This window comes from Nerophis ophidion, linkage group LG10, assembly GCF_033978795.1.
Source record: "Nerophis ophidion isolate RoL-2023_Sa linkage group LG10, RoL_Noph_v1.0, whole genome shotgun sequence".
Classification (NCBI taxonomy): Eukaryota; Metazoa; Chordata; class Actinopteri; order Syngnathiformes; family Syngnathidae; genus Nerophis; species Nerophis ophidion.
In genome coordinates this window covers 15,894,200-15,906,829 of record NC_084620.1, presented here as the reverse complement: position 1 = coordinate 15,906,829, position 12,630 = coordinate 15,894,200, and the positions used below count along the sequence as shown (strand labels likewise).

Below are 12,630 nucleotides of genomic sequence, written 5' to 3'. Positions count from 1 at the left end.
TTCAAAATCCAAGAAAATATTTCAAAGACTTGGTCTTCACTTGTTTAAATAAATTCATTTATTTTTTTTACTTTGCTTCTTATAACTTTCAGAAAGACAATTTTAGAGAAAAAATACAACCTTAAAAATGATTTTAGGATTTTTAAACACATATACCTTTTTACCTTTTAAATTCCTTCGTCTTCTTTCCTGACAATTTAAAATGTAAAGCCCACAAGTCTGCACCATACTTTTGGTGCGTTGTTGACACAGAAAAGTACAGTGGTGTATGTGCAGCAACTATGAAGGTTGCAAGCCTGTTTGGTTCAACTTATCTTTGTGAATCAGCCTTTTCTGACATGAACTTCATCAAGAACAAACACAGAACAGGCCTCAGTGATGCACATCTGCAAGACTCACTCAGAGTTGCAGTGTCAAGTTACACAGCAGAGTACAACACACTATTTAACAGCATGCAATGCCAGGCTTCCCACTAACTGGTAAAGAAACAGATAACAGATTTGGTGTCCAGTTCAAAGTGTGACATGATTTATTTAAAAATGTGAGAGTTGACTTTTGTATTTTACATGAGTTATTATTTGTACAAACATGGTGCAAAGTATTTCATGATTTGTTAAAAAATGTTAGTGGCTAGCTAGTTAAAATGGGATATTGTGATTTCACAAGACTGTCTTAGAAGTGATCAATTGAAAATGTTCAATTTGAAAAATGTGCACTTAGAGAAAATATAAAAATAAAGTGTTGCACATTGATATTTATCTGTTTCTATATATATATATATTTGTGAGAAATCATTAAAATGATCAGTGTTTCCACAAAGATAAATATCATTAATTATTAATAATAACATAGAGTTTAAGGTAAATTGAGCAAATTGGCTATTTCTGGCAATTTATTTAAGTGTGTATCAAACTGGTAGCCCTTCGCATTAATCAGTACCCAAGAAGTAGCTCTTGGTTTCGAAAATGTTGGTGATTCCTGCTCTATAGGGTTCATATGTTTATAAATCTGACTGTGATGAAGTTAGTGCCTCACCAGCCATGAACCTCACCGCACGTCACTGCGGCGTGGCTAACATTAGCTGTGATGCTAGCGGGTTGTTGCGAGAGAAAGAAGGTGCGAATCTCGTAACAAATGAAGGAAGAATTAATTCCCAAGAAAAACAGCACGGGGCCCATCGTCTGCCAGTGGTTCGGCTTCAAGCGGGAATATGTCAAATAGACAACTTTAATTTGTCATGTGTGAGGCACAAGCATTGCTACAAAAAGTAGCATTACTGTTAATATGTAGCAACATTTGAAAAGTCACCTGCTAATAACTTTAATAAATACAGTTTTGGTAAATTGACTTAGTTGTGATTTCCTTGCCTGCATGAAAGTTTAAAAGTAGCATGTATTACTGCAGTATGAACAAGAATGTTTTAATGGAGACACATAGAATCACCATATTGCTGTGATTATATGTATCCAGTGTTCTTTCAAGGCTAAGGCAAAATACCGAGAAATATATCGTATATCGCGTTATGGCCTACAAATATTGCAGTATTAAAAAAAGGCAATATCGCCCAGCCCTAATTTTGTGTCACCATAAACAAGGACATGTACACCCAACACCTTAAACATTACAAAGACTGCCTAAACAACACTATATCATCCTACTATACATATTTAATAAGTTTTAATAAAGACAACTCAAAAACAATTTTTTATTTTCTTGCCAAAATTACAAATCTACTGCAGTCACTTCCCTTTCATGTGGACTCATCTGTTTTTTGTTGTTCCCGTATGCAATTTTTCAATTCCAAAATCACCCAGATTCACCAACAACTTCCTTCTTCTTCTTCCCTTCAACCACAGTTCACCCTCCCTCCCTCCCTCTCTCATTCATTCATTTATTTTCTAGTTTTTCACTGCCTTCTTGCTAATTTACTGTTAATATCTGGTTACTTTCTGATGTAACATGTTTCTATCTACACTTCTGTTAAAATGTAACACACTTATTCTTCTGTTGTTTGTGGATACTTTGGATTAGTTTTGGGTGATATTACAAACCTGTGTATCGGTCCAACACCAAGTAGTTACAGGGGCAGTATTGGCCATACCAATAATGATTGAATGATTAAATTTTTGATCACAATTTTAAACACACAAAATGGATGTCTGTGTAACAATATCAGTTAAATATTTCAATTATTTTCTACTATTTCAACCCATTGTTTCCTGAGTTTTTAAAACTCTAACTAAGATGACTAAATAGTTTTTGATAATAAAAAAATATCGATGTAACCACTGTAGATATTGATATTATACTTGGTTTTGTTACTGTTAATAATTGTATTAATTCGCCCATCATTGTTTTACATTCATGAGCTCTAGCGTGTGGTTAGCATAGCCGCTTTTGATGTTTAGCGTAGCATGTTTAGCTATTTGTCATCCTCCAGTACTTGTAGGAGTCACAGTTTAAATGACGCTATGGAGGCGAGGATTGGTGACCTAAAGGTGGCGTTGCACTGTAAAGGGACATTAGCCGCGAGCTCGTTAGCAAGAATGCTATACTGCTCAGCAACATTAACTCACAAATAAATAAAACACTTTAACCTCCAAAATGAAAATTAATGAAACAGTTTGGGCTATTTTTTTGTTATTATCAAAATGACAAAGTTAGGATTAATGGCTACAATGAGCATGTTTTGTAGTGCAAAGCTTTTCGAAGCAGGGTTGGAAGCATAATACTGATAAAGCATGTCCCTGGAGTCACACGTTTCCCCCACTATTGTCAGTCGAATTTATATTATTGGCAGCATATCGTGTTGAAGGGTGGACTAGCAAAGTAAGATTTTCACTGTACGGCAAACTGTCTGTTTAACTGTGCATATCACAATAAGCAATCTTGAATCTTGAATTGTCTATATCGCCTAACTCTAGTAAGGTATTTAGCCCATACATCCAAATTTATAAATATAATGTATATAAATTTAAAAGAAGATACAGTGCGATTAATTTTAACGTGTCTAAAAAAATGAAAAATAAAGTCGCAGACAAAACCAATAAGGTAGAGAATGACTCTGTGTCAAAGTGCAAACTTTGTGTATCAATTCACACACTTCCATACTTACACTAGTTTTCTGAATGCATTATTGTGTTCATATTGAGAGGTCCAACAAAATGCAGTGCGCTGTCACTGCCGGATGGTCTACTCGAAACACCCAAAATGTTAAGTGCGCAATAACAATTACCACCTAAGACAATAGCAGGGGTTTGCTTTGAAGACCCCCAACGAATGGTGAAAAACTGCAAATAACAGACGCACTTATAAAAAGCACTGAAAAAAAGCCTTTTTTGATACCTTCCACAATGCATCTTAAAAATTTGTACACAATAAAGAACAAATATAGGCCTACAGTACAGCATTGAACTAATGTACTTCCAAAAAATTCAGTTAAACAACATCCAAATTTATCAAAGCATCTTCCTGCTGGAAAATGTTGTGGGAATTGAATTGTAAAAATGCGCCCTTAGCTTGGACTCATAGCTGCAGCACTTGGTTTTCCTCTGCAAATATCAAGTTACCAAAAAAAACCAATTGTTTTTCATTTTAAGCAGAGAACAGAAATCTGTGAAGATGTGGGTGAGCAAATGCCATACATAGATGGTAAATCTATGTCCACGGAAGGGGCGGGGCTTACTTGAAACTTGTAGTGATGTAAACTCGTGAAGAAAAGACGCAGAAGAAGTAGAAGCAGGTTTGGTCAGAGCGACAGTATGTCATTGATTCGGGACAGCACTGTAAAAACGTCTGCACTCTGGAACAATGTAGACCAAGGGTCTCAAACACGCGGCCCGTGGGCCAATCTGCTGCACGCACATTTATTTGAAATTTTAGTGTTGGTGCGGCTCGCAGGTTTAATATGAATGTCGCTTTACAGCGTCATACTTGTATACACTCGATTTATCCGGGAGACTCCCAATTTACAGTGCCCCTCCAGGGGTAATTGTTCTCCCGAAGTTCACCCAAACAACGTAGAGCCACTAACTTTAGCGTCCTCTACAACCTGTACAAAAAGCGTGCCAGCCCAGCCACATGTTGTATTTGACTTCAGTCGACGCAGTAAGCGACTGCAAGACATAGTTGATCAACAGCCACACAGGTCACACTGAGGGTGGCCGTATAAACAATTTTAACACTGTTACAAATATGTGCCACACTGTGAACCCACACCAAACAAGAATGACAAACACATTTTGGGAGAACATCCACACCGTAACACAACATAAACACAACAGAACAAATACCCAGAATCCAATGCAGGCCTAACTCTTCTGGGCTATAATATATACCCCTGCCCCTCTTAACCCCGCCCCCTATTGTAGCCCGGAAGAGTTAGGGCTGCATTGGATTCTGGGTATTTGTTATGTTGTGTTTATGTTGTGTTACGGTGCGGATGTTCTCCCAAAATGTGTTTGTCAATCTTGTTTGGTGTGGGTTCACAGTGTGGTGCATATTTGTAACAGTGATAAAGTTGTTTATACAGCCACCTTCAGTGTGACCTGTATGGCCGTTGATCAAGTATGCCTTGCAGTCACTTCCGTGGGTCTGCAGAAGCCTCTTACAATATTTGGCTGTGACGGTACACTGTATTTATGATGTAAAAGCGGAAGAAATGGCAGGTTGTAGAGGACGTAAAAGGCAGTGCCATCACGGCACGCCCTTAATAGTGTTGTCCGGGTAAAAACCGGGAGAATATAAGCCCCGGGAGATTGTCAGGAGGGACAATGATAGGCACTGATATTCGGGTGTTTTCCGGAAAGATCGCGAGAATTGGCAAGTACAGTATGATGCTAGGGCGGTAAAAGCCATTTAAACAAGGTGAATTCATTCAAAAGTGCATGTTAGATTTTACTTAAGAAATCTTTTCTCGCGGCCCAGCCTCACCCAGTTTCTGCATCCAGTGGCCCCCAGGTAAATTGAGTTTGAAACCCCTGATGTAGACAGTGTACACAGTACACTTATTGAAGCGCGCTGACGGAAGGAGTCCATTAGTGAGTAATCTAAAGTGGTGTCAGATGAGGATGCAGTAAATGAGGATGTAAAAGACAAAAAGCATGTCAGTTAGTTTAAAAACAGGATGAGAGTTGTTCCTAGAAATGCTGGAGTCAGCAAAATATTTATGTGGGCCTTGGGGCATTGAGTCAGGTGATTGATGATGCCGACGTGCTAAAAAGTGTCTTTCTTAAGAGGAGATGAAAAATGTGTAAACAAAAGATGTTGCCAGCAAAATTCAAGCCAATCTGTCTGAGACCATTTTTTACATAAACAACGTTACCTTGAAGCGTCGGGCCAGGAACTTGTTCTTCATCTCCAAGAAGTTGCCTTTGTTGGCCTGGGACTTGAACGGCTCATTGACGATGGCGAACTGCGGATCGTTCTGGATGTCCTGCCACCGAGCGTAGCCGTGGCTAGTGTGGTGGTCAAGGGTCATCCGACGCCACTTTTGAGTCGACACACTGTTTTTAGGCTGCGTCCACTGAAATGTAGTATCCAATTCACGTCGATGTGTTCTTTACTTTAAGTCAGGGGTATCCATAGTGAGTGGCATGTTCGAAATGTTATTATTTAGATACTATATATTATTCGATACAGTAGAACCCGTTTACTGTATGTCGACGTACCTTAGAGTGGCTGACTGACGTCGACACAACCAAAAGCAAAGCTAGCAATTGCTTGATTGTGACTTCGATAACAAACATAAAAGAGTATTGGTAAACATAATGGATTTTTCCAATTGTGTATATTTTTATTTTTATTATTTTGCTTTATATATGTTACCCTTGCTAAAGTGGAACCCTTAAGCAGAAGTTTATTTAAAGCCCCGCAACCCCCTGTCCCCATTAAAAATGTTTTCAGACTTTTTTTAAATGTGAACCTTTTTAATCAAACTTGTATTTTTTTTAAAAACATGTTTCATACTATAACAAATTTATGGGAAATAAATAGTTCAAAAATTTTCTTTTTTTTAAACCAAAATAATGTTAACATAATTCATCATTATTATCTATATAAACCTTCTAACCTCATCTCTGTCTGGGATTGGAACACACACTGCCTTATAGAGCAAGCACAAATGTTCTGCGCCATGCGAGCCAGGGTAACACAGGGAGAAATTTGCCATACTATATTCCTGTCAGTGACGTGACAGGAAGCAGCTCAGAATTTTTTTTGCAGTAAAATAAAATAAAAACGTTGTCTTGACTGAAATGACAATAAAGCTTTCCTACATGCATGAATCTTTCTCCCAGTCGCTAACAATCTAAGAAAAAAGTGCATTTTGTTAAGAATCCAGATTAATACTTAACATGATTTTGTTATGACGCTTATGTTGCACTGAACTTTTTACATGTTTAAATTCTGTGTAGCTAAACGGTTATGTTGTTTCATGCTGTTTAACAAAACTAATTAAAAAGTTTACAAAACTACAATACAAGTCAACATAAAACGGTCGATAAAATATCATGTTGACAAAAGCAATCGATAATGTATGCCAATGTCGACTTAAGTAGGCACTTTTTAGCACGGACACGATGAGTTTGTTGACATAAACAGGACTGCCTTAAAGGGGAACTGCACTTTTTGGGGAATTTTGCCTTTTGTTCCTAATCATTATAAAACACATGACGATGAATGTTGTTTTTTTTGCATTCCAAATATGAAACAAATGCGATCAAAATTCTGCTTACAATGGAGCCTATGTGACCCACACAATTCCACATACAAAGCCCTTAAAAAAAACATCCAAACACCTCCATTGAGGTTTTATATACATTATGTAAATATATATGTAATGCAGTAATGGTCACATCAATAATAACATTTAATATTAACGTATTTTAATGATTTTAAGTATATGCGGCACATTAATTAAAAAAAATTCTCTTCATCACTAATTATTACTCACTACAGACTTTATGAGAGACAACAGACATTACAAAATATCACTTACTGTACAATGTCTGCTGTCATTAGGATGCCAACGTTCATATATTCCCATGTAGATGAGGAATGTCTCATTGTCCTCATGAGTAAGCGGGGTGGGTGCACGGGGGTGACGGAGCATTTATACATGTAGTTCTTGCCATTTTCGGGTCCTAAATGGCTGTCAAAGTGCACCAACTTGCTGGATGCCTACTCAGACATCTTCTGTCCAGGTGAGATGCATGATTTATGATCTAGAATAAACTTCTGGGGAGCTGGGAAGCGAGGAAGCCGCAGACATCTCGATGATGTAAACATAGTGACACATGGTAGTGATCAGGGCGCCGCTTTAAATAGTTTGTCTTTGTTAGTGCTTATAATAATAATAATAATAATAATACTAAAACTTTGTTAATATTCAAATAACGAAATGTAAATGAGTATTGTTGGCGGTTTTTGAATGGGTATTTATTGTGTTTTATGGGCGAAATGAAGGACCTCACATTGGCGCCACTGTAAGCGGACTTTTATTTACTTTGAATTAGAATGCTTTGAAAAAAAAATCCATCCGTCGTCACGTCTTTCATAATGATTGTGGGCGATAGGCAAAAAAAAACAAAAAATAGTGCAGTTCCCCTTTAAGTGGCTGCAATTGTATTACACTAGTTTGCTTTGTCAGCTATAACACAAAGCTATCGTATTTAGTTTCGACAACTTAGCACAAAATGACCTCCATTGGATTGGTTTTAGCATCTTTAATGTAAAAAAATAGACAAAGTGACCCCTTTATCCATCAAGTTACTGGATATGGCCCCAGCTGGAAGAAGTTTGGACATCCCTAATTAAAGCCAAGCTAATGGCCAAATAGCTGCAGAGCGCAAATTAGGTAAAAAAAAGTGGCCGCTAGTTTTGTCAAGCGCTTGGCACCACTGCGAAGAAGCTAAACAGCCATTTTATGGCAGCTCAAACTGACTTTTAATAGAGATAGATTTCATTATTGTTTGAAAATGAAAAAATAACAGCTTGTTTTCTATTTCTGAGCTAAATATTTTTCAGGCAGCCCAAAAAAAATAAACTATTCAAAGTGTGCTGCATCATGAAAGTAGATTTATGCGATTGTTACGCAGTCCTAATTGATGCAATATAGGGAACAACATGTACTTCATGTTTGACCAAACTTTGGTTGGTTTGCTTTTTTTTTTTTTTTTTTTATATTAACTGGCAGTCTGAAAAATAAGAACAGATTGGGGGTGGGTCATTGCACGGGCAACAGCTGTCAAGGATACATGACGATTCCCGCTAGGAGCCAGAAATCGTGTCGGCGATGCCAGATCTCGCTCATCTTTCCAGAGGAGATGGCGGCGCGCTCCTCGTTCTGCCAAAGAGTGTGCAGCTCTGTGGGGGAGAGGCCAGGCCGTAAAAAGGTGGTCCCGCAGCATGGAAATGTTGTGCAGATAAATATATGATCTATAAATCTTGAAGCATTTCTGATATCCCATCTTTTCTTTAATCGGGGGGCGGTGCACTGCCCCAAACAGGTCAAGTTAGTTTCAATTTGATTTTCTTACAACGAGAGTAGTTTCTGGATACCTTTTTATATCCAACCAACTCAATAGCCTTATCATACTGATCATATTTATCTTTATTTATTCATCTTCTTTTTTTTTGTCCTGTCCAGTTACTCAGGCAAATCATATTGTTGATGTAGATGCCCATATTTTCTGTACAGATTTACTTTACAAACGAGAAGTGTGGGATACTTCTCGTATTGCCTTGTTTGTAATTAATTAAATGGCCTCATATTATTATCTGGCGCAGACGGACCGTAGCAGGAGGGGATAGAAAGAGAAAAAAAGTAAAACAGAGAAGGAACTTGCGGGGACAAGAGGGGGATAAGACAGAGAAACAACAACAACCACAACAACAGAAACAACAGAACATCGTCAGCAAATACGATATATACAAATAAGATACAAAAAGTGATAGCAAAGAAGCAGTTAATAAAGTAAATAATAGTAATAACAGAAACTACAATGAACATTGTTACACTACAAATGGAACAATACAAATACCAATAGAAATAGCACTACTGATAATGAATAATAACAAAAATGACCTCTATTATCAACAATACAATTGTTTCAATTATCAACTGTTTTAACCTTGTAGATTGTTATAGTATAAATAGGTTAAGCTTTTTCATTGCCATGTGTTACCCAGTTTCACCTAGGGGAACAACGTTAATATATGTTTGATGAAACGTGATTATATGCATGACTGTATATGTACAGTATGTGTATATGTATGGTTGTACAGTGAATGTACGTGTGGATGTATTTACCGTGTGTGTTAATACTGTATTTGTGTATGGTCATCTTCATTTCTGTTGCAACATGCTTTACAATTTCTCATCTCTATCACATGTGGAGAAGTGATTGCATTGACTAACTGAAACATTTGTTTTATGACTCTGTGGAATATTTACTAGTATCTCTATTCCTTTTTGATATGAAATATAGCGAAATTCAGGAAAGAGGAGCGATCGCAACACAGTCAGCTACGTTGCACACGTAGCTGACTGACAAATGTAACTGTGAATGAGTGATCGCATTACCGTTGGCAATGCTGCATGTGTTTGTCTATGTGTGTGTGTTCTATTTAATGGCTTAGTTTGCAGTCATACACTATAGAAATAGAGACCGACTCCCCAACAATGGGATTCTATGTTTGGGCGCTGAATTCCGTGGAATGACACATAATTTTCCTTTGGATGTACGATAATCGAGACGATTTACGATGGACCAAAAACATGAATCCAATGTAAAGTAAGGTGTACAAAAACCGTGGTACCACTGTACTTTTTGGGTCTTCAGGACTAAACTTACATGCAACAGTCAAGTCAAACAAAAGTGAACAGAAGTTTGTCATGGAATGGTCAAAAGATTTACACTCAAGACTGACCAGTGAAGCCGCCATCAGCAATGTTGAACATGAAACGGGGTCGCTCGGCTGGCATCTTTCCGTTACCCTTGGCAACGTCGACCTTTGTTTCTCTGACGTCTTTCCCAGCCTCCTTGTCACCTTGGACATCTTCTGTTGACGACAAGGATTACAGATAACATCTAGAAGAAACAGATCTCCTTGATGGATGAGTGTTTCTGGACTGGATGACACACCTTTCTTGGCTTCAGTGACCTCTGCTACCCGCGGCGGCGTCCTGTCAGGCTTTTCCGTGTTTTTTTCCCACTTTTCGTCTTCCTTCTCTTCATCTGTAGACGCAAAGTTGACACGAGTCATCGCTTCCATGTTTGACTTCATTGCCACTGACGCCATCTTTGAAGTTACCTGTTTTTCCTTCTTTGACCCGCTCTTCTGGTTTAGCAGTTTGTTTGGACTCGGCTGCGTTCTTCTGCTGCATACTGCACTCCTCTGCTGTGTTGCTGCTTGTTTCTTTCTTCTCTCCCTTGTTCAAGTCTCCGTCCTTTTTCCCCTCACTTTTTAAATCGGAAGATGCGCTCTGCGATGAGGAAAACAAATTACGAATGGACATTTTTGCAGCAAGAGCTAAAGCTGAAGTGAAATGCTGCACAGAAAATGTAGAAATCTGGGAAAAACTATGAATGTTTTGAATGATATACACATTTTAATGTTGGAATCGTTTGAATTGGTGGATGAATATTGACAGAACAAAAGATCTAAGGGTGTTATGACATTTCCGAAAAAGTGGGAATATTTAGGATGTTGTTAAATTGAATGTTTAGAATGAGCTGAAAGTGTTCATGTGGGAATCATTAGAATCAGTTGAAAATGTGAAAGTATTGAGTGTCAAAAAGGGCGGATTAGGGAAAATAATAAATACAAATTTTGGTGCATATGTGTAATCTAATGAATTCAATACAAGGAGCTAACTAAATTTCTAATCTAATCAAGCGAATTCCTTCCTCTTTGGCCCACCTCTTCACCATCTGCAGACTTGTTTGCATCCTCCTCCTTGCCGTCATCTTTCTCCCTCCCTTTGTCTTTTTCTGTCTGGGCCTCGCCATCTTCCTTGTCGTCCTTTTCTGCCTCTTTGCCGTTTTTTTCAGGCTTGTCCGATGGAGCAGGCGTTGCTGTAAATGGACAACATCAATCAACTTACCTTCTCCCCTTAGCAGAGCAAGCAACGCCCCCTGCTGTAAAAAAGGCGCACTTACTTCTTTGCTTACCTGGCTTGGAGGTGCAAGGCGTGTTGTTGGAGCTGGCGTCTGGGGTGGGCGTTGCCGTCTTGGCAGCGGGAGAGGATGCCCTGGAGGAGGAGGACTTGTCCACACTGACCTCAGGCTTGAGCTCTGGAAGACTCCACCGCCCGTTTATGTGCTCAAACTCCTGAATCTTATCGATCAATATGCAGAAAAGAACCAGACCTGGCATTATGAACAAGTAACTTTTTGTTTTAGTGAAACATAATTTCTCACAGAAATGACCCTTTTGGGTCTCAAAATTTAAGTCAAATAAAGCAGTCGATCATGACACGCACATTTTTGGGAATTTTGCCTATCAGTCATAATCTTTATGTGAGAGCAAAACACACATGTATTTCCCATTTCTTTGTACTGTAAAAAGTGCTCGTATGAGGCAGCTAACAATGCCGGTAATTGGAATACGATCTATTCCTCCAATGAACAATACAATAACGTTTTATGTACGTACATGATGTAACGATAGCATTGCTATGAATGAAGGTTAAAATAAGAAATTAAAACAATGACTTTCTATGTCCACTTACGGAGATGGTGGTTGATGGGATGGTTGCATGTAATTTTCAACATACAACCTGTGGTCTCATTGACCTGCTTAATTCAGTAAACCTAACACTTATAGAAAAATGCTTCCCAGTGATGTTGTGATGGTTTTATGCTGTGTTCCATTTGTTGAGAGCCATATAGTATCAACTTGGTAGTGTGTGGATTTTCAAAGTTGACCAATTTACCTGCTAGGTGTCACAAACGTCTCACGCCAGAGGCAGGATTTATAACCTAGAAGTAACTTTCACAAATTCAAGCAACAGCAGCTCAAGCCAATGTTATCAGCAGCTCAAGCTAGTCAAGTCAAGTCAAGTCAATTTTATTTATATAGCACGTTTACAACAACTTTTTAAATAGAACCAAAGCTAAGTAGGTAGGGGTGTGGGAAAAAATCGATTCGAATTACAATCGCGATTCTCACGTTGTGCGATTCAGAACCGATTCTCATTTTTAAAAAGTATATATATATATTTTTTTATCAATCCAACAAATACAATACACAGCAATACCATAAGAATGCAATCCAATTCCAAAACCAAACCTGACCCAGCAATGCTTAAAGCTGCAATAAAACGAGCAATTGAGAGGAGACACAAACACGACACAGAACAAACCAAAAGTAGTGAAACAAAAATGAATATTATCAACAACAGTATCAATATTAGTTATAAATTCAGCATAGCAGTGAATAAAAATCCCTCATTGACATTATCACTAGAAATGTATTTAAAAAAAAAAAGAACAATAGTGTCACAGTGGCTTACACTTGCATCGCATCTCATAAGCTTGACAACACACTGTGTCCAATATTTTCACGAAGATAAAATAAGTCATATTTTTGTTTCGTTTATTAGTTCAAACAAATTTACATTATTGC

The 12,630-nt window shown here is 38.0% G+C and overlaps 1 protein-coding gene across 8 annotated transcripts in view; it reads right to left on the bottom strand.

Annotated features, from left to right (window-relative positions):
- chd3 (chromodomain helicase DNA binding protein 3) overlaps positions 1-12,630 on the bottom strand; it is a 66,494-nt gene that overhangs the window by 21,164 nt on the left and 32,700 nt on the right. For 5 of the 8 annotated variants that reach the window (XM_061912628.1, XM_061912623.1, XM_061912627.1 and 2 more), the window contains exons 30-36: positions 11,163-11,340; positions 10,924-11,078; positions 10,315-10,486; positions 10,146-10,238; positions 9,931-10,062; positions 8,256-8,364; positions 5,324-5,456 (exon numbers count right to left, since the gene is read on the bottom strand). In XM_061912628.1, coding sequence (XP_061768612.1) covers positions 5,324-5,456; positions 8,256-8,364; positions 9,931-10,062; positions 10,146-10,238; positions 10,315-10,486; positions 10,924-11,078; positions 11,163-11,340 — 972 coding nt within the window. The remainder of the gene's footprint in view (positions 1-5,323; positions 5,457-8,255; positions 8,365-9,930; positions 10,063-10,145; positions 10,239-10,314; positions 10,487-10,923; positions 11,079-11,162; positions 11,341-12,630) is intronic. The other 3 variants (XM_061912626.1, XM_061912631.1, XM_061912625.1) reach the window with 2 other exon arrangements.